The sequence below is a fragment of the Folsomia candida genome, unplaced genomic scaffold (genome assembly GCF_002217175.1).
Source record: "Folsomia candida strain VU population unplaced genomic scaffold, ASM221717v1 Fcan01_Sc012, whole genome shotgun sequence".
Taxonomy (NCBI): Eukaryota; Metazoa; Arthropoda; class Collembola; order Entomobryomorpha; family Isotomidae; genus Folsomia; species Folsomia candida.
Genome location: NW_019091204.1, coordinates 4,670,651 through 4,691,731, shown reverse-complemented (window position 1 = coordinate 4,691,731; position 21,081 = coordinate 4,670,651). Strand labels below are relative to the sequence as shown.

The window sequence follows — 21,081 nt, the reverse complement described above, 5'->3', positions numbered from 1 at the left end:
GACCAAGTAGGGGGAGAGGGAGGGGATTGATGAGGATGGGGTCGCCCATAGACTCCGTCCTCACAATTTTTTAAATACTCCGTCGAAGAAGAGACCAAATCCACATGTTTGTAGGGAATGAGACCCGTCAAGTGTGCAACTGTAGTGAAGGGAACAATTGAACGGATGTGCGATAGGGCCAGCGTATCCGGAAGGGCAAACCCAATTTATTGGGTCTTTATGGAATAGCATGCATATATATACAGGGTGGCCCTCCGTGACTGTAAGTGAAATGAATTGCTGTAGCGTCAATAGTTTTTGTGATGCACATTTCTGGTTAATTTTAATGGAAAGCCAGTTAATTTCTGAGTAGAAAACAATTTTTAGTTTTTACAATTTCCTCCCCTTCCATTAATGCAACGCTGAAGATGTCACCTCCTGTCCTCGACTGGAGCACGGCGTGAATCCATGGACAAATTGTACCATTTAGGGGTCAAAGAATTTTTTAAAGCCGCCACACTTCTACGAGGCTCAGAACACACCTTTGCCTCTAATTTTGACCGTTTTTCATAGTCCAGAGATTCAAATCCAACAGGGACGACGACATTCCCAAGCGGAAATAAAGTTCGGAATTGTTTTTTTAGCCTCCCTTTGCTCATTTTTTGCACTATTTAATGGTACTATGTCCTGTAGCGAGGTCCAGTCGACTCCATTGACTTGGATCTCATTTAGTAGATGTACCACGGACTCAAAAATGTATTTCAAGAATTTCTTTCCTTTCACCTTCCCCCCCGTTTCGACGAAAAGAGGATAAATTATCCCTAATCAGCTCTTACTTACAAAAACCATCACAAAACATGGCTAATGGGAACGTTCGACCTTCTTTCTATATTGAGGGATATCTTTGACCAATTTTGCGTAGACGAAGTCATTTTGTTTGTTTAAAAAGTCCTTCACAGTGAAAATCTGCTCATCTGGAACGAGGATTTTTTTTACTCTTTTTTTTAGCGTACCTATTAAAGAGAGCCCTGCATTTCTTTAACCTGGTTTTATTTTGAGTGATAGTCAGCATGCGTCAAGTGCTATGTTTCAAAGCCCCAAGCCTAAGGTTCAGTTTAAGCACTCATTGGATAATATACATCGAAAATGTCAGCTGTGAGGCTATTTTCCGTTTGAATTTCGAGAATTTTTTCGGATTCTAGCTTCCAGCGCCTTCAGCATGGGTGTGGTGCTTGTAGGTTTTCAAAAATTCTTTCTTCGACTGTTCTTAGTGGGCCAGGTCCAGATGAATGTTTCTATAGTCCGTTGGACTAAATGAAAGCGCAGGTTCGATTCCTGTCGCATTTTTCATATTCACCATTTTTCTTCGCATTTTCTTTAATAAAAATTATCGTCGCCCGCCTAATTTCAAGAGTTCGCCTACTTATATGCTTTGCAACTAATTAAAAACGGAGATGCGGTATTTATGTAAAATCGCACGGGGAAGCCAATGCGCTTATCAGATTTTGATTATCTCCAGCGGTTTTCCCGTTAAGAGCAACTTACAGCTAGCATCAGCCCACTAGGTACATATATAATTATTTACAGGTAAAAGAAATGTTAAGAAATAAATTTGTGTGGACTTGCTTCCATTGTAGTTGCTTCAGTTGGGAAGGTTGTCTCACTTGTAGTGGTTGCTTCAGTTGGGAAGGTTGTCTCACTTGGAGTGGTTGCTTCAGTTGGGAAGGTTGTCTTACTTGGAGTGGTTGCTTCAGTTGGGAAGGTTGTCTCACCTGGAGTGGTTGCTTCAGTTGGGAAGGTTGTCTCACTTGGAGTGGTTGTTTCAGTTGGGAAGGTTGTCTCACTTGGAGTGGTTGCTTCAGTTGGAAAGGTTGTCTCACTTGGAGTGGTTGCTTCAGTTGGGAAGGTTGTCTCACTTGGAGTGGCTGCATCAGTTAGAGTGGTTGACTCGCTAATTTTTGATAAGTACGGTATTAATATATTATACGCATTAATTACCCGGCCATGCTAAATATAAAATACATTTTTATTTCACATATATAGGCATGAGTCGAGCTCCATTCCTCCGTATACCAAAGACTTGGATTAAATAAACTATTTTGAATAGAAATTGCATAATTTTCCTGGAGGATGGGGTTGCCCTCAGCCCACTCAGCCCAGTCACCAAGGTCCACCGCGGCTTCAGTGCTCGTCCATCGAAACGTATTACCATCAAAAACTCCATCCGTCCAAATTCGACCTAATTAAATAGAATATAGATTTATTTAATGTGACCTCTCATCTAACTCGGTCAAAATGGCGGACATATGTATACCAACTCCATATCGTATCATGAGAGCACGCACAAATTCATATTCTCCACTCGTTTCCACTGCAACTAAACTTCCATGATGTGTTGTAACACATTCGAAATACGCTTCTCCCCAGGTTATCTTAATTTAGTGAATTGTGTTATATAATATTACTAAACATATATATGCAGAAGTTCAAATGATAATGCAATGTGTGGAGGAAATTATACCGCTGTTGTGCTAACGTTGTACATAGACGACTCAAAATATTCTTGTGTTCCATAATTACTTCCACCTAAATTCGAACCAAAATCTATAATTAAATGATCTTCTAATGATGAAATATTTTTGTTTGCAGACCCAAATAATTCACAGACTTGCCCAAAATAAGTGGGAGGAGGAAAAGGAGACAGGAAAGTGTAGGAAATATCATCATAAATATAAATAGGTCAGTTTGTTGGGGGAAGCCGGTTACACAAGGAGTTCTTGCCTGGATGGAACTGATTTTTGAAATGATACCTGCAATGACAACCGATTATTCAGTTATAACTAATTATTTGACACATTAATCAAATGATGTTTCATGTTTTTGTGTTATCAATTAATTGAATTGTTTTTGCTGGACAACATATTTATCGTCCTTGTCAATAATGTACATATATGGAAGGGCGGTATTTCGCAGAGTTTTACTTTATAATCGACCCAGATTTATTAAATGACACATTTAATGAATCGAATTATACATTATTATATTCCACCAAATATCTATCTGCTTAAAAAAAGAGAGTAAAAAAGATTGATTATTGGTTATCGATACTGTGACCTAGATATATCACGATTACAAAGTACTTTAGTTAAGTAATGAGGATAATATTTATGTGTGTGAAACTTTGCACACATTTACGGCGGATGTGTTTCCCCTGTGGATAGATAATCAATCATGCAGAGATAAACCAGACCAATCGTTCCATAAAAGCATTTTCCATATTTCGAGAGACAAAGTGTAAAACTCGGGTTCTGGTGGGTATCCACCACCATAGCGCGTCAGTGTCGTATCCGTCGCACTTTGTCGCGCTCACTCAATCACGCCTCTTATTTAATTAACTATACTGGGTTACTTAAATGTTGGCTTATCAAAATACAAAAAACTTAAATGTTGATATATCATTGGCCCTCGTTTGTTACGGCACTTGCCGTATAAGCCACTCCGTCAGAAAATTTGACCCCAAAAATCTCATGGTCCCAGCGTTTCCCTTCGGGCAACAAGAGCAGAAAATGTAGCTCTTCCCAAGAGGAAAAATCTGGCATCAGGTTGTCAGAAGCAAATGGCTGGGGCAAAGAGTTTTTTGACGATTTCTGTGTACGTAAAAAAACCGCCAATTTTCAAATTTTGAAACTCTTGATGCATCAAAATGTTCCTATTTCAGGGGGAAGTCAAATTGCAAATGCAAGTATAGGTCGAACTCTTGTTCTACAAGATCTACATTGACTTTCTCATTTTTCCAAAGTTTCTCCCTTTATTAGCTCACCCTGCGGGAGCTATTGAATTCCTCTTGTCCATCTGTCCGTCTGTCTGTTAACGAATTTTTTGCATCAATTGATGCTAATTAAACAGCCCCTTGACAATTATTGGATAAGTGGGGCGCACCATTGGTGTCGAACAATCCGTGGCGCAAATGGTGCGAATTAATTGTGCAAATAGATCGAGAAAGTACTACAATTTTGGAATAAGTAGCACCGTTAGTATCGAACAATCGGTTATGTAAAATGATGCGAAACAATTGGGGGATAAGATGCAGATCGAACCAAAACTGCAGTTCCAATCGAACCAATTCCAATAACCGATGAAATTAATTAAAATGGACCAGCTCCATTTTTTTACAAATTAGTAGCACCGTTGATATCTAACAATCGGGAACCCAAAATGATGCGAAATAATTGGGGGAAGGAATGCAATACGCACCAATAGTGCAGAATATCCGGGAGAAATGATCATACAATTTTGACAAAGTTTTCGAAATTATGGCTCAGTTTGCACGCTAATGCAGCCAGGGTTCGGAAAACCCCGGGGTTTTTGTAGAAAAACCCAACCCCGTGGGTTTTTCTGGGTTTTTTGGGGTTTTTGTGGGTTTTTGTGGGTTTTTGTAGATTTTGGGGCAGGTTGAACCAGAATTCCTAAAATTATTTATTAGAGAAAAACTAATTTAATATACGATTTTAACATGCAATTTTAACCGTTATCATTGACTTGGACTATTACATCGAAAATTCATGTTTGACATGTAAACCTGGAAATATGCAATGATACTTGGAAATTCAAGTCGCAAATGAAAATTCTCAAAATTTCAAGATGAGGCAGAAAAGTTAATTAGCATTGATCTACGTTGTAGTTTAAGGGATTTTGTTTCAATATGCCTCAAAATCTTACAGAAACCCCACAAAAACCCGCAAAAACCCCATTAAGCATTAGGGTTTTTCCGGAGATTTGATACCCCAAAAACCCACAAAAACCCCAAAAACCCCAACCCACAAAAACCCGGGGTAGCGAACCCTGAATGCAGCTAATATTGGCTAAAGTGGTGCAAACTGTTTCGTCCATTTTCTGTATTCTTCTGGTAATAATGCACCATTGGTGCAAGAATATAAAAATTATGATCTATTTTGTCGGCTTATTCCGCACATTCGGTGCAAAGTCATATCTCCATTGTGACAGGGTGAGCTACTTCTAACGTTACTACGGTTTATTTTGTATTTATTTAAATACAATAAAATACAAAATACGAATTTTGTAGTTTCAAAATACAGTTGTATTTAAGATATGCATTTTGACTATCCCTGGTTGTGGGTTGTGTGTCTATTGCCATACAAATAGTGTAAAAGGATTGGACTCCATTGGGCCAATTGTGTCCGCCACACCCACTCGAAGGAGTGCAAGCTGCGAAAATTGCCGCACTAAAATCATCGCCAAAATTCTAGTTTTGCTTAGATTTTGAAAATATTTACATTTTTTTAAAATTCAGATAGTGCTCTATCAAATCCAATAGCAAACTCAACTTTTTTCAAATTTCGAATTTTTTCGATACATGCCCGTCACAATATTTTGAAAAATATCGAAGATTTCAAAAAAGCTGAGTTTGGTATTGGATATGATAGAGCAACTATCTGAGATCACATAAATGAAGATATTTTCAAAATGTGAGCAAAACTCGATTTTTGGCGATGATTTAAGTGAAACAATTTTCGCAGCTTTTACGCCTTTTAGTGGGTGTGGCGAACACAATTGGCCCCATGGAGTCGAGTCCTTCTTCGCTTTTTCTATATATGGTCATAGAGCCCCGCAACAAAGGAGTTCGACTACTTGCGACCTTCTACTCGTCAGCTTCCGGTTGAATCCTTCAACCGATGTTATTGTATTGCTATTGCATTTCTTGTCGTTCCGTCATGTATGTGCACATTAGTGTAATGTCATGAAAATAAGAATTTACGAAAAAATAAAAAAATTCAAACAAAAACATTAAAAAATCAAAAAATACTACAAAAAAACCAAAATATCGTGAAAAAAATATATTTTCTTAAAAAATGGCGAAATATTGCCAAAAATATTTATATTTACGAAATGTCCAAAATATTTTTTAAAATTGAAAACATTTTTCAATTTTTGATAACCACAAGTGTTGATAAACATCCCTACAAAGTTTGGGGGTCGACGTGTTGGAAATGAAAAAGTCATAAATAAATAAAAACCGGGGAATGCAAATTACATATGTTCGTATGATATATGTAATTCGCATCGTAGCAAATAGTTTGCGAATAATGTTTAGAAATAAAAACTTGCATTATTTGCATACATTTTAATTTTAAGAGTGTAGTTACAAATTATGCACATACGCCTCATGCAATTTTGATACGTTGCGGCTGAATTGACCACTTGGCTTCTGGACGAAGTTTAAAAATCCACCGCTATCAATCAATCCATCTCAACTAATTTGCATCCACTTCCTAATCTGCGCCTCGCTAACTTTCCCATTTTCCAGGAGGATCTGACTCAATTGAAATTTGGGCATTTTCCCGTTCCGAATTGTTCCCCATTGTTCGAACGCGTTCAAATGTGTCCACTCGTGGCGGGGAAGAAGTTCCTCTCTCAGCACGGGACGACCGTATGTCGGGCACGTGACCTCCGAAGAAGCGGGAATCATGTCCAGCTCGTCGTGCCAATTAATTTTGCAGAGGGACTGATGATGCAACAATTTGGCGACGCCGTGGTAAAGTTTTCCGCATTTTGCACACTGGATAAAAGCCATTTCACTGTTCGCCTTCTGAACGGCGAGAGCTTCTTCAGGAGATTTATGAGACCACGTGTGCCACTCGAGTTTCCCTTTGGGCACCGGTTTTCCACAGATTTTGCAGGGGACGAGAGATTTGCACACTGCGTGATGTTTTCTTCGGCCGGCTGAGCTGACGAATTTCTTGTCGCAGTTGGGACAGCGGTGATCACCTGAAAAAATTAGTAGCATTAGGTTATTACTACATATGTAAATATTTTATATTTTTGTGTTATTTATTGAAGAATCAGTAGCAAGTATTAAAGAAATGAGAGAGTGGTTTCTTGCAGGTATGTTGACCTGATTTCGCAGAAACTATGTCCCTCCAACTATTCCTTCATACGACGAAGATGGCTAAATGGCGCTTATTTTTTGCACTTTTTTGCACATCGCATTTTTTGCTTTGCTTGCCTTGCAGTACATGAAATGGCTACATTATAGTTTGAAATAAATAGAACAGGATACCTGAAAAATTCCAAAATCATTAAACTGTTCATGATTCAGGAAAAGTTTAATGATTTTGAAATTTTTCATAACTTTGGGTTTATAAATTATGTACCGTGCGAAAGCTCTAATGATATTGGCATGTTGCATAAAGGGAATTAAACGGGGGAGGGGGTGGGGGTCTAGAAAATCGAAATTTTTGTGTTACATAATTTACGAACGGACCCTTTGAAATTAATTATTTAGCATACTTACGTAGATGATCTTTCTTGATGTGGTTGCAGATATCGAAGCTCTGCGTCGCCGGGTTGTTCGTGCACCACCCGCACGTTAAGCAGGTCAAGGTGTCGTTGATCGGGGCGAATTCGTAGTTCTCGTAGAATCTGCGCTCGATGGGAACTTTGACGGGTTTTGGGATACTTTTTGGGCGTGACTTTTTGGCAGGAGGAACTGAGTCGTTATCCTGGGGGCAGGATAAGCCATTTTCATGCTCCGTTTCGTCGTCGTCCTGTCCAGTCTTGATTTTTTTGAGGGGACGTTTCTTCGTGACGGGCTGGACTTTTAATGGGGCAGTTGTTTTTGGACATCATTTTTGTACAGTTTTCGTTAGTTTGTTGAGTGGCGGACTTGGGTCGATTTTAGTACCGAGACCTGTACAAAAAGTGAGTGAGCATGAATTTTTGAAAAGATAAATAATTACTTAAATATGTACATAAAAACTGTAAATTTCTGGAGAAAGTTGGCTCTAAAACTTATAGACTTCGCTTAAAAACCGTCAAATCTATTGCATGTAAAAAATTATTTTCTGTGGATAAATATGAATTAAGTAGGGGAGTTAAATTGTGAGTAATGGATTCCGTACTTTGCGAGGGTTTTCTGAGCAACTTTTTGGACGCAGGAATTGAGTTGTTATCTTGGTTGCAAGATAAGCCATTATCAAACTCCGTATCGTAGTTGTGATCAATTTCTTCGGCCTCGACTTCCAGGGGACGTTTCGTGGTGAGCTTGATTTTTAATGGGGAAATTGTTTTTGGAGGAGGACATCGTAATTTTGGTGTAATTTTGGTATTGTTGACGGGCGGATTTGGGTCGATTTTAGTGGCGAGACCTGTGCATAAAGTGATTAAGAAATGTTGAAAATGCGTTTTAAATGCGTTTTTAGGAAAAGTATAATTGGGGTATTCACGTCAACTTCATAAAAGCCGTTCGTGAACATCGCTTCCCAACCGTGTTTTGCGATGTTTGCGAAAAATGTTACCCATCGTAAAACATTTTTCGCGTAAAGTCGTCGAGTCATTAAATAAATTTTAATTTCTCGTAACTTTTCCGGTTTACATATTTTCATTTAAAATACAAAAGTCGTTCACCCCACGAATTTCCAAAATACGGGAAAGTTTTTAAGTGACGTGAATACTCCCAATTGTTCATATAAAGTGTGAAAATTTCTAGAGAAAATGTAAAAAATGGGTTTAAACACTTTGAATTTGTCTAATAAAAATGGTCAAAATTATAACATTGTTTTCCGCTGATTATTAAGTGTTAATCAGGGTTAAAATTAACTAACCTGGCTTTTTTTGAAACGTGGCGACCCCTCTTTTCAGCTCGTTTTCGATCTTCTTGTAATTTTTGATGAGGCCGAGGAGGTGGGACAATTGGCCAGTGCAGGTCAAGCAAAATGGGGGGACCGGAAACTGTGATCCGATCAAGGAACAAAGCTGCCTCCAATGCGAGGATCGACGATTAAATGGATAAGTCGACGGCGACGAAGAGGTTGTGGTTTTGACCAGATTTCGACAAACTTGGCAGCATGGCGACGACGACATCGTGTTGTCCGAAGGGGGTACACGTGGCCTGGATGTTACAAATTACGAGCTTTGCAAATTACATATTTGTTTAAATGGTCAGCATTCTTAAAATAAATATGGACTGGACACAATAATTGATTTCGTACCTTTCACCTTTTCTGAAACACTAACTTGCTTATTAATAATAACTCCAAATGCAGGAATGCAATTATTACCAAGGAATTGTAAAATTTCAGTCGGTTTGAAATCTGAAATTTTGTGCAAATATTGTTTTTCTCTGAAAAATGTGCGCGAATTGAATACATAAACAACCCAGCTGGTTCCCGGTACAAAGAATGGGGCCGTGCATAAAGCATGCTATCGATTTAAGCAGGAATTTAGACCCTACCCCCTATATGTCTTCTCATGTTAAAATTAACATGGATGGAAGGATAGGATGCCTTGACCCTACCATTCTGAAATCAAGAACATACTTTTTGCACAGTCCCAAAAACTTGAGCATATGACAATCTCAAACACATGAAACTGACCTTTTTGCATGAAAGACTTGAATTTTGCTCGAATTTCGATATTTTTATGTCATCTCTGTCGCCCTCTCGAAACAGGAAATAAATTTTAAGGGTATTTTTGTCGAGTAATTTCATTCATATTTAATTCTATAAAAATAAAGTACAGTTTACCGACACAAAATTTATGCTGCGTTCACAAGAGTAACATTATTTTTAAGAATTGGAATTTATGCATCATGCATTTTTTCACACTAAATTTGAACCTTAACTAATTCGAAATTCCTGTTCCGCCATCCACTTTCTAATTTGCATCTCACTAACTTCCCCATTTTCCAGAAGGATCTTACACGGTCGAAATTTCGGCATTTGTCCCCCTCGAATTGCGACGCGTTTTTCCAGACTGTTCAAATGTGACCACTCGTGCCGGGGAAGTAATGCTTCGCTGATCAAAGGACGACCGCACATGGCACACGTCACCGCTGAAGTCGCGGCCGCGGGAATAATGTCCAGCTCGTCGTGCCAGTTGACGTTGCAGGCGCGCTGATGTTGCATCAATTTGGTCACGCCGTCGTAAAGTTTTCCGCATTTTAAACATGTGATAAAGGCCGTTTCACAGTTTGCATTGAGAGCAGCGTCCATTTCCTCGCAGGATTTGTGAGACCACGTGTGCTCCCGAAGTTTCTGCGGGGGGACGGGTTTTTCACAGATTTCGCATGGGACGACAGATAAGCAGATGTTTTCGAGATGCTTTTTTCGTAGCTGGAAGCTTGCGAATTTCCTGTCACAGTGGGGACAGCGATAATTGTCTGAAAAAATGTGGGGAAACGGTTAGATTAAAATACGGAGAGTTTGGATGAAAATTTTGGTTAAGTGATCAAGGATGGTCAAAATACTGATTTCGTGTGTCCAAATAGAGACGGACTCTCACTAAAGGTATACATTGCCTGTACGACTATTTTTTGATTTAAAAATAAGTACCCGAAACGTTGACTCTCACGTTCACTCTCAAACAAAAATTTCCCAAACAACTAGAATTTGGTCGAAACGTGTTCTAAACAGCATAATACATCAAAAAAATTGATTTTCGGAATTTTTTTTGAGAAATTTTCGACGTTTTTCAAAACTTCGACGAATTTTTGTGAGCCACACCCCCAATGCCTGTGGGTGTGGTTATGCTTATTTTGTTCACAATAGATAGTAGTATCGACCTGACACTCAATTTGACCGAAGGAAAGGTCAGGCTCGGAAATAAGGGCCGCTAAAGTACCCTCCCCGTCGCGTTCGACATCGTCGATTTTCTGGGGTGAGTCGTCCTACAAAGTACCCTTAGTTTTTGAGCTAGGAGGTCGAAACTACCGGCAATAGACGCGGAATATATTGTTTCTGTACGGTTTTGAAGTGGGATAGTTAAGATTTCATAAACATGGAAAATATTTCGAAAAAACGAAAAAAAGGTCGAAATTTTCAGGTCAAGGGCATTATAAATTTTGACCTAGGGGATTCATACTTAGCGTCACCGAGGACGACCCCAAATGAGAGGTCTATGCCAAGTTTGGCGAATTTATCGGCCTTGGGGGCCGAGAAAAAGTTGAACCAAGCAAAATTACCTCTGGGGGAGAGTGGGTGGGGCAATTTGACAAAAAAATATTTTTCCGATTTTTTTGGCGCAACGTGAACCCATTTCGGGTACTTAATTTTAAATCAAAAAATAGTCGTACAGGCAATGTATACCTTTAGTGAGAGTCCGTCTAGATTGGTATTTCCAAAATACTGAGATTTTTGCTTTTACAAAATGCGAAATATTTCTACTCTCATTTTCAATTCAAAATTTGAAAATACAAATTACTTTGTAGGTTTTATAGACTGTAAATTTATAATTTAAAATTGTCGAACGAACGAAATTAGATTAAAAAATCGTCACAAACAAGCGTCACAAATAGAGCACGTGTAAAATACAAAACTGAATTTCCTATAATTTCTCAAAATGCAACTGTAATTCAAAATACTTTCGAGCATTGTGTCGCATATTTTGAAAATTCCAAATACGTATTTTGTATTTTCAATTCAACGTATTTTGACCATCCCTGAAATTTATATATGTCATTAGCATATTTACGTTTGTGCTCAGTCTTGATGTGGGTGCAGATATCGAAGGCCTTCGTCGCCTCCGCCACTGAATTCGTGCACCACCCGCACCTTAAGCAGGTCAAGGTGTTGTTGATCGGGGCGTATTCAGTGTCCATGTAGAACCTGCGGTCGAGGATAAGTGGGGGCAGTTTCGCGACACTTTGTGAAGGTTTTTTGGGAATATTGGTGTTATCTTGGTCGTCGTCCTTATCAATTTGTTCCATCTCGGTCTCCATGCTTGTGGGTGGCTCGGGTTTTAATGCGGCAATCGTTTTACGGACGCGAGGTCGTTTTGGTATAATTTTAGGTTTTTTGGGTGCCTGATTTGACTCGAGCTTAGCGGCGAGACCTGAAAACAGTGAAAATGGGTTGTTATCTATTAGAGGTGTACATACATATATTCACGCCGTAAATTTCGTAAACCTCGGTTAAAAACTTTGCTATGTTTCCGAAGAGTTGCGACAATTTGGTAAGAGATTTGCGAATTTTAATTTCTCGTCACATTTTCAATTTATGCATTTTCATTTAAAATAAATCCTTCACGATTTCGTAAACACGGCAAAGTTATGAAGCGAGTGACGTGATTAGATTATGTATATACTGCCCATAATCAGAAATTTTCAATCCCTCAAAAATGTGCAAATTTCCAGAGAAAATGTATAAACTGGGTTTGACGTTTAAATTTAAAAATGATGAAAACTAAACGATTTTCTGCTGACAAATACAAATTTTTTGAAAAACTGACCCGGCTTTTTCTTAAACTTGACGATCCCTCTTTTCAACTCGTTCTCGATTATGTTATACTTTTTGATAAGGCCGAGGAGGTGGGACAGTTGGCCGGTACAGGTCGCACAAAATGGGGCCAGGAGCCGTGTCCCGATCAAGAAAGAAAGTTGATTCCAATCCGCAGATGTTCGTTTAAACGGCGAACTTGACGACGACGACCGCGACTTTAACGAGATTGCATTGCGACACACTTTGCAGCATGGCGACGACGACATCGTGTCGTCAGAGGGGCGGGAATGTGGCCTGGAGGAAACTAAATTGTGTCGAAAAATATATAATTTTAATAAGTTTTGCCAAAATCCAAATTAAATTATGAACAAGTGTAGATTTGAAAGTTTTAAAAATGTGTAAACATGTTTACCAGAAGTGTGGACAAATTGCGAGATTTATAAACTATTTAGACTAAATCATCCCTAGGAAATTGATCTAATAATAAAATCTGTTAATTAAATGTCACAAAATGATTGAAATTAATTTCATACCATCAACCTTTCACTTTTCATGAAATATTAGTAGTACCTCCTTTGTTTATAAGAACTCGAAATGATGAAATACAGACAATAACGACCAACAGGGTAAAGGTTTATAAGTATTGTAAAATTGCAAGTAGTTTGGAATCTTATGAAAATGTGTTTTCGGAAAAGTGTGCAGAATTTTGCGAAATAAATAGTCCAGCTGCTTCGCGGTACAGAGCAACTTGGAGCATGGGTTGTCTCAAGTCTGTCGATTGTCAGATATCTGTGTTCAATTGTAACCCTCGAGCACACACGATCAGCAGAGGCAGTGGCGGAACTATAGATTGGGGGCCGGTACGTGACCAAGATTTGGGGGCCTATCTAAATTTACTTTTGCCAATGGATATGTGCCTGTAATTTTTTATGAATTTTAGCATTTGCTGTTAAAAGGCATTCACATCATTTTATTTGACATAAATACGTTGCGTTATTTGGTTTTAGTTAGCAAAATATGAATGAAAATAAGAAATGACTTGTTTCAAATAACAAATTATGTATTTATGTATGTACTATATAGTTTTGGGGTTTCCCGATTTTAGCAATTTCTCGACAATCCGGCTTTAAATTGTTTTCAAAATTCTGGTAAGACCAATTTTTGATCAATCAGATTTTTGGAAAAGTGCAATAAGCGGGTTTCATACTCCACAAAACCGGCTGTAAACCGGTTTTTAATTTTAAATCTGTGTGTTTTAGTGAGACTTATAAATAAATATAGACAGCTAAATTTTAAAACAAATTAAAATTCAATGTAAACGTGATAATAAGGTATCTATTTCAGAACTACTATTTCTCATTTATAAGAATTATTAGCTCGTCCTGCGTAGCATAAGAGCTATTGAATTCCTCCTCTCCGTCTTTCTGTCTGTCCGTCTGTCTGTTAATGAGTTTTTTGAATCAATTGATGCTAATTAAATAGGCCCATGTCCAATTTTTAGGATATTAATGGCCCCATTCGTACCGAACAAGCGATGACACAAAATGGTGCCAAGAAATTGGGGGAATTGATGCCACACGCACCAAAAGTGCAGAATAACCGGTAGTAATAGGCCCTACTACAGGGGTCGAAAAAGTCGAAATTATGTCAAATTTATTGGTCTGTTTTGTCCGCCTATTTCCCATCATTGGTGCCAAATTATATACATAAAAATGTTGCATCTATTTGCGGGGATTGTTGTGTAGCATTGATGCAAAATTGTGTCAAAATTCTGTATCTAGATTGACCGATTATTTGGCACCTTCGGTGCGAAGTTATGCTCAAATTATGTTTCAGGGCGAGCTATTTCTAACGTTACAACGGTTTATTAGCTTACCCTGCGTAGCATGAGAGCTATTGAATTCCTCTTGTCCGTCTGTCCGTCCGTCCGTGTGTTCACGAGTTTTTTGCATCAATTGATGCTAATTATAAATCCCCTTGTCCATTATTGAGCATCTTAATCGCACCATTAGCATCGAACAATCCGAACGGAAATGGTGCGAATCAATTGGGAAAGTTGATCGAGAAAGTACTCCAACATTGGAATAAGTTGCACCGTTAGTATCAAACAAACGGTTATCAAAAATGATGCTAAATAATTGGGAGAATCGATGCAACATGCACCAAAAGTTTAGAATAACTGGATGAAAGGTGGTGTCAAAAATTTAACACCACGAGTTCAAGGCCCCGGGGGAAAAACCAAAATTATTTCAAAATTAGATATTTAATTTGGCTCCTTATTCTGCACCCTTGGTGAAAAAAAATTATATCATTTTTATATGCCTGCTCTTTCTGGTTATCCTGTACCATTGCTGCAAAATTATATGACAATACTATATCTATTTGTTCGATTATCCTGCATCAATGGTGCAAAATTGTATAACTTTTATACTTGTATATTTTACGCGATTATTCGGCACCTTTGGTAAAGTTATAGCAAATCATTATATATGCGTATCTTACTCGCTAATTGTATTGTAAGTATGGCTTGTCGGGTTACTCCGCACCTTTGGTGCGTAAGTTATAACCAAGTCAATATGACAGGGTGAGCTACTTCTAACGTTACTACGGTTTATTAAAACTTAAGGGCCCAAAGTTTAACAGGTTTACCAGTTAAATACAGTTAGTTAAAATTATTAAGCTGGCGATGACATTATTTTTTAGTTTTTTAAAAATTTATTATTGAATAAGTTCGAATAATATAACGAAGTCGAGGGGCCGGGGTGCCGGCCCCTCGACGTAACGGCCCCCGCGGGGGCCGTTACTAAGCGGGGGCCGATACATGGGACGTACCCTGCGTACCCCTAGTTCCGCCAGTGAGCAGAGGGCGGATATGTATTTCTAACTTTTTCATACCCAGTCAGATCTTACTAAAACTTCGTATAGTGACATCCAGAGTCTGGTTAATCCGGGATTACGGATTGAGATTGGGTTGGGGGATTAATTAATCCTTAATCCAAGGATTAATTAATTACAAGGATTAGAAGGGTTAATTAATCCTTAATCCCAAACCTCAATCCGTAATTTTTGACTTTTAATCCCTAATCCTCAATCCCAAGTAGTTTGGAAAAAATAATTAATCCTCAATGCTAATCCCGGAAGCCATTGATTAATTTTAATGATGGGATTAAAATGGGATTAAGTCAGATCCAGACTCTTGTGACATCCCAACGAAGCATGATTTCAAAAATTCAAACATAGTTTTCCATATTTCCCATATTTTAGGGTTTTCATACATATACATATTTTCATACATATTTCGAGCCCTTTTCCAACGATAAATATTTTAATGCATATTTCAAGGTTTTTTGATGAAAAATATTTTGTTAAACCAAAGTTTGACCAAAATTATATTTTCATTATAACAGAGTTCAATTCGTGTGAACGACTAGCAAATCCAATTTGTCCCATTTTTCAAGCCATAAAGTACCTCTGAAAATCTCTAAATATGACTAATGTCGCTTCATGGGTCGGTTAAATGAATATTAAAATACATTACTTAATAATTCATTAATAAGAGTGTTAAAAATTTAAAACTTTTCGAAAATTAAATGCAAATATAGTACTAAATTTCAGTTGGAAAATATGTTTTACGTGTATAATTTCGAGTTTTTTAAGTACATATTACATACATATTTTGAGGAATTTAAGTACAAACATACCCGCCCTATGACGATATGGTTAGGTTACAAGTAGGAGCTTTGAGTGTGCTACGTTACCTCGCCGTTGAAAGGCTTTCGGCCTCAATCTGAAACGAGACCATGAGGTGCTTATCAGCGTGAAAGATATGGAGAGTGATGATAAATGTGAGATAAGGGCGCCTTGAAAGTGGGTCATTAGATCTGTGCAAATTGGGTGGTTGGTGTCGATTCATTTCATTGCTCGGTGAAGTGAGGAGGAAGAAAGTATAGCATGATAGGGAAATTGAGACTCATGTTTTGGGTTTCATTAAGCTCTATTAGTGGTAAAGACTTGTTTGAAGGCCGTCTCCACCTAGGCCCGGGTGAGCCGGACTTGTTCAATTGGGACGCCCTGTTCTAGTGCACGGCAGGTTTTCTAAAAATCTAAAGCTGTTCCTCGTAGGTGACGAACAAGGTTGGCAATACATTGCCCCCCCCCGTCCAGCGGTGAGTTGTGGCGTCTAATTGATAGACGTCCAGAAAGTCACACCAACTAAAAGAGGTTCCATCCCACTTGCTTGATTCGGCCTGTGGCATGTAGACGGATATAAATTTGTGAATGGTTGGATTACTCGCCATGGCAATGGGAATATGTGTGAACACGGCAGTAGAGGAGAAAGTGGTGGTTGCCGTGGTAACAGGTTTCGTACCCGAGGGGAAAGTAGTGGTTGTTATGATGACAGGTATCGTACTCGTGGAGAAAGTGGAAGCTGCGGTACTGGTGCACGTGGGGAAACGTGCGATAGTCGAGATGGGGCTGAAGAATTGCATGTGTATGTACGCTTGAGTAGTTGTGGCTAGTAAGTGGTGTGCGGGGAAGAGTCGATGTGGAGATAGTGTGGGCTGATTGCGATCTCCCGAAGAAGAGCTTGAGGTTGTCGTACGGGCGGAAGAGGCTGAACTGAAAGTGATTTGTTGTTGTAACGGGGTAGATGATGGGCGAGATAGTACCGGAAATACAAGTGGGGTGCGAGTTTCGGCGTTGCTAAGAGACGGGTATAAAGGTGGGCGTCTGGTCCCCCGTGGGTGTGACAAAGGTTGAGATGCCGAAGGAGAGGTGGCGTTGATGGTTTGGTGCGCAAGGGGAGAAGATACACTGATTCTTTATCTATGTTCACAAATGGTGTGTGGGGATATGTCCCACAATGGCCGGGGGGTGTAACGATGCTTAATATGGGTTTACGTGAGGTTGTGCTCATAATTATACATGGATTCCCTTAACGGATGTCATATGAAAATTAGGTTGAATCGTATTCGCTGTTGGCATGCACACTCCGAGTGAAATAGAAATTTCCTCTCGTTTTCATTTCATGAATGAGACGAGGTTTCGAGAAATATAGTATTTATTTTGCAGGATAAAATGCTGGAGTGAATTTAAAATATCCCTCACAAAAGTTCCATGTGGATTTCTTTCAATTTTATTAATTAGAGTAAAAATTGTATTCGCAGAGTAAATAGTGCATATTACATATCATTTGTATAAACAAATCTTTTAAAAAGATAGACGACCAGCGCTGTACAAAATTGTCCCTATCTGATACTTTTAAAAATCTTAAAATTTATCAAAGTATAAATAATGAAGGAAAGTAAAAATATGTTTTTAATATATAGATATGTACATATGTATATACGTAGTACGTATACCTATGAATGTATGCATGTTATACATACATACATATACATACTATATTTGATATTAATTTCTGTCTGTAGTAATGTGAACATCATGCATGTAGCACCAAAATTTTTCAACACTTTGTTGAAATTTTTGGAATTCATAGTTCTATTTAAGTCAATACAAAAAATTTTTCAAAATTTTTCGAAATATTCGAGGTTAAAAGTGACAAATTTTCAACTTTGACCTAAAATATTTTGAAAAATTCCAACCATTGCACAAATGGCGCCAGGGAACATTGATTGTATTGACTTGAACTCATGGTTCCAAATTTAAACACAATCTCTGTATTACACTTATCACTATCACATTTTTACTAATTTAGTTTTAATTTGTGGAGGTAATGAATATCCATCTGCTCCCCAATTCGGCGTATTGTGGGAGCGGCTGGTGTCTGATATTTGTCCTGAAGTTGTTCTGCACGGTGAATCTGGAGAACCCTGGTAAAATAACTCATAAAATCTTTATTATTGCATGCAGTTTGAAATTATAATTTTGCAACTGTTTGGCAAATAGGGGATTATCTTTTCCAAATTGTACATGTATTAGTAAATTTTAATGTGACCACTTTGGTTGATTTTTGCAACCGCAGTGGTAAAAAGTGGTAAATTGATTTAAAAGTGGTAAAATGGTGAAACGTAGTTAGCAGTGATAACTATTTAGTAAAGAGTTTAACACTATTTACCACTTTTGACCGTTTTACGGCTTTTTATCATTTTACCAGTTTTTACAATTTTATATTTTATATATATACTTAATATAATTAATATATATTTTATATTTTATATATTTTATAATTGTTATCAAGTGCGGTCATGTCGTCATATTCATCTTTAATCTATGGAATCAGATTTTGAATGAAAATGTACACCTGACACGGAGGTGCAATTGGATTGTGAATAAAAATTTGTGATTGACCTGACCATCCAAGGGATGAACTTACCCCACCACCGACCAACTCATCCAGATACGGCGAGCTACATAATGCAATTCAACAAAATACATGGGTAGCCTATCAGTTTAAATTTTGACACAATTATTTAGTGGTAACAAGGCAAAAAGAAAAAAAAATTAATCTTTGCTTCTTTGCCCGCACACTACTACTAGACCCTCGGATATATGATTTACAGCATCGGAGACAAGGATTATTTTATGTTATGGATATTATTATCAAATATTATTATCAAAAAGTGTACATTTGATGTGACAAGAGCGTACGAGCATAACCGTGTGCATAAATTGTATCTGAAAACGGATGTAGTCAAAACTCCAGAAAAAATGGTGCAAGTATGCATTTGGCTAACGGAATAAGACACTAAGCTAGATTGTTTATACTTTAAACAGTTCGTGCAAACTGTGCCAAGACGATTTTAAATGACAGGGTGTGTATTGACCATGCAGGCAAACCAGCCAGCGACTCGACATGTTATGATCCCACCAATATTTACATCAAATTTGCGCGTTACAAGTACAACGTCGACCCTACCACACTCCTCCACTGCCACTCCAAGCGCATCCATAAATATCTCCAAAACGATTTGGCCACCCATAACTTCATCGCCTCCTGCCATTATTTCAACACTTGACTTCCGGCCACACTACAAACTGCACTAACCACTGTCGATCGATCAGAAACCAGTGCACCTTCTTTGATCCAAAGCGTTAAATTTTCATTGTAGAATAAATAATGGCATGTTCAAATTTAATCTTTTATGCCGATTGTTCACTGTTTATTAAAATGCACCTATAAGTATACTAGTGTGGATGAAATAAAAGGTGTGCTCGAATCTATCGTCTTGTTTGTGTCTAAGCACAACAGAAAAGATGGGGTCAACTTGTTTACCGATAACAATTTGAACCTGTGGAAAGAAGTGGGTTCTCGGTCAACGTCCCCTTTCATCACAAGTTTATCTGCAGTCGTCCAATAATCTGGTCACAAAATGTGCACGTTGGTCGCAAGTGCTACAAGAAAAGTTAATTCAAAATTTCTGCAGTCTATTTCATTCCTGGTGTACCGCTTGCTTGCCGTATGCTCAACACTGTTCCTGGGCGATGACAACGACTACAACACGTAATTTTGTCGCAGAAAAATACGGAATGTATAAATCACCCATGTCTAAGATCCAACATGTTTTTTTCCTGGTAGCACACATTTTCCGGAAAAACGTCCGTCCAGTTGACTTTGGAGGAGTAGGCTTCCTGGTAATTCGCCATTGTTGGAAATTACACGCTACGTGTCGCAAGTTGTTGTCCATCGGAAAATCGAGGTACAATTTTGTCACGGTTTTGAATTTTATCGAGCTAAATAGATCCACCAAGTTAAAAGTTGTTTAAAGAAGTTTTTGATTCAAAATTCAACCTAAAATATGAACAAAAAATCTATCCGTCATCGGTATTCATTCATTCAAAAATACAAATATTGATTCATTATTCATTGCATCTCAAATTCGCTTGATCACACTATTTCTCCATATCCCCCGTCTTCTAAACATAATGGAAAAAAATGAACGTAAATAAAATTATCATACGTCCTTTGTGAATATAAAATGAGCAAATATTCATTAAATATTAATTCATTTTAAAGTTCAAAAAAAATTCTCAAATTTATTTAATAACTTTTTCACACCAGATTAGTTCAGGACAACTGATTAGTGACTAGGCGAAAGTTCTTCCCTAGATGAGGAATATCTTTATGTTCCGTGTCCTGGACAAGAGATGGTACAAAACCATTTGGGATTCCTGGATGGCAGGGGTGGGTTTGGAACTCGCAGGTTAGTTGTGGGTGTGGCTGCATGACAATAATAGTTTTCATAGATTTTTTTCAAGGAAATTTGAGTTATTGGACATTCTGGTTCTGAGCCTGACTTTGGGATTTATCATCCGAGACGACACCAAAAGCGTGAGGATCAAGGCGCCCTGGATATTTTTTGGGTAGCGGTTTAGTGGGATAAGAGATGGGGCCCCACTTCGCGACATGAGGTCCGCCTCATGATATGGAGGAGGAACCGGCGGACGTATGGTGAGACGGTCGTGACTTCTTGCATTTTTTCTTCTCTGCAGGAGCAGTAACTGTTTATCTTTGCGCCTGAGTTTTGCGGAAACTTCTTTCTGTTATTATTAAGCATATTTTACGTTTTTTTGATTTCATTAAATTAGTAAAATAAAATTCTGTGACTTGAGAAACTTTTGTGGTCATGAGACGACTCTTGTAGTGACTTGACTTGAGAAGGTTTTTTTGGGGGGGGGAGGGAGTTTGAAAAAAATTGCCAGTCAGTCATCCGCTATAGTGACAACCGAAAAGGGTGATAACTGATCAGTTTCAATGAGACTTATCTGTATTAAACTGTCTCCAATCTGATATGTGATAACCGCTCGAGAGTGTCAACCGTACCCATCGCACTGATATCTGACAACCGACGGGTCTTACGGACAACACATACTTGGACCATGAGACTTAATAATGGGTAAAATGTAC

The 21,081-nt window shown here is 38.2% G+C and overlaps 2 protein-coding genes and 1 long non-coding RNA gene across 9 annotated transcripts; 1 reads left to right on the top strand and 2 right to left on the bottom strand.

Moving 5' to 3' along the window:
• Positions 1–305: 305 nt before the first annotated feature.
• LOC110855388 lies at positions 306–9,161 on the bottom strand. Of its 3 annotated transcripts, none has more exons than XM_035855954.1 (11): positions 8,988–9,151; positions 8,601–8,887; positions 7,899–8,144; positions 7,292–7,687; positions 6,159–6,765; positions 2,652–2,789; positions 2,501–2,565; positions 2,294–2,411; positions 2,002–2,218; positions 1,606–1,930; positions 306–1,540 (listed from the first exon to the last, which is right to left on the bottom strand). In XM_035855954.1, the coding sequence occupies exons 5-11, from the start codon at positions 6,163–6,165 to the stop codon at positions 1,478–1,480; spliced, it is 933 nt and encodes a 310-aa protein (XP_035711847.1). In that variant the 5' UTR covers positions 6,166–6,765; positions 7,292–7,687; positions 7,899–8,144; positions 8,601–8,887; positions 8,988–9,151; the 3' UTR covers positions 306–1,477. The 3 variants fall into 3 exon arrangements, 2 of the variants coding, with proteins under 2 accessions (XP_035711847.1, XP_035711846.1); XM_035855953.1 differs by having other exon boundaries at positions 2,631–2,789; positions 8,988–9,148; XR_004835898.1 differs by having other exon boundaries at positions 306–1,930; positions 2,015–2,218; positions 2,631–2,789; positions 8,988–9,161.
• Positions 9,162–9,471: 310 nt separating this feature from the next.
• On the bottom strand, positions 9,472–12,981 carry LOC110855306 (zinc finger protein 473 homolog). 5 transcript variants are annotated; one of them, XM_035856014.1, is made up of 5 exons: positions 12,746–12,981; positions 12,625–12,689; positions 12,223–12,516; positions 11,467–11,826; positions 9,472–10,156 (listed from the first exon to the last, which is right to left on the bottom strand). In XM_035856014.1, the coding sequence occupies exons 3-5, from the start codon at positions 12,476–12,478 to the stop codon at positions 9,615–9,617; spliced, it is 1,158 nt and encodes a 385-aa protein (XP_035711907.1). In that variant the 5' UTR covers positions 12,479–12,516; positions 12,625–12,689; positions 12,746–12,981; the 3' UTR covers positions 9,472–9,614. The 5 variants fall into 5 exon arrangements, with proteins under 5 accessions (XP_035711907.1, XP_035711909.1, XP_021959424.1 ...); XM_035856016.1 differs by having other exon boundaries at positions 12,625–12,676; XM_022103732.2 differs by having other exon boundaries at positions 12,625–12,702; positions 12,783–12,981.
• Positions 12,982–18,436: 5,455 nt separating this feature from the next.
• LOC118437180 lies at positions 18,437–20,722 on the top strand. Its single transcript, XR_004835926.1, has 4 exons — positions 18,437–19,677; positions 19,753–19,873; positions 20,236–20,377; positions 20,433–20,722. It is a non-coding gene; the product is annotated as an uncharacterized LOC118437180 (long non-coding RNA).
• The last annotated feature ends 359 nt before the right edge of the window (positions 20,723–21,081 follow it).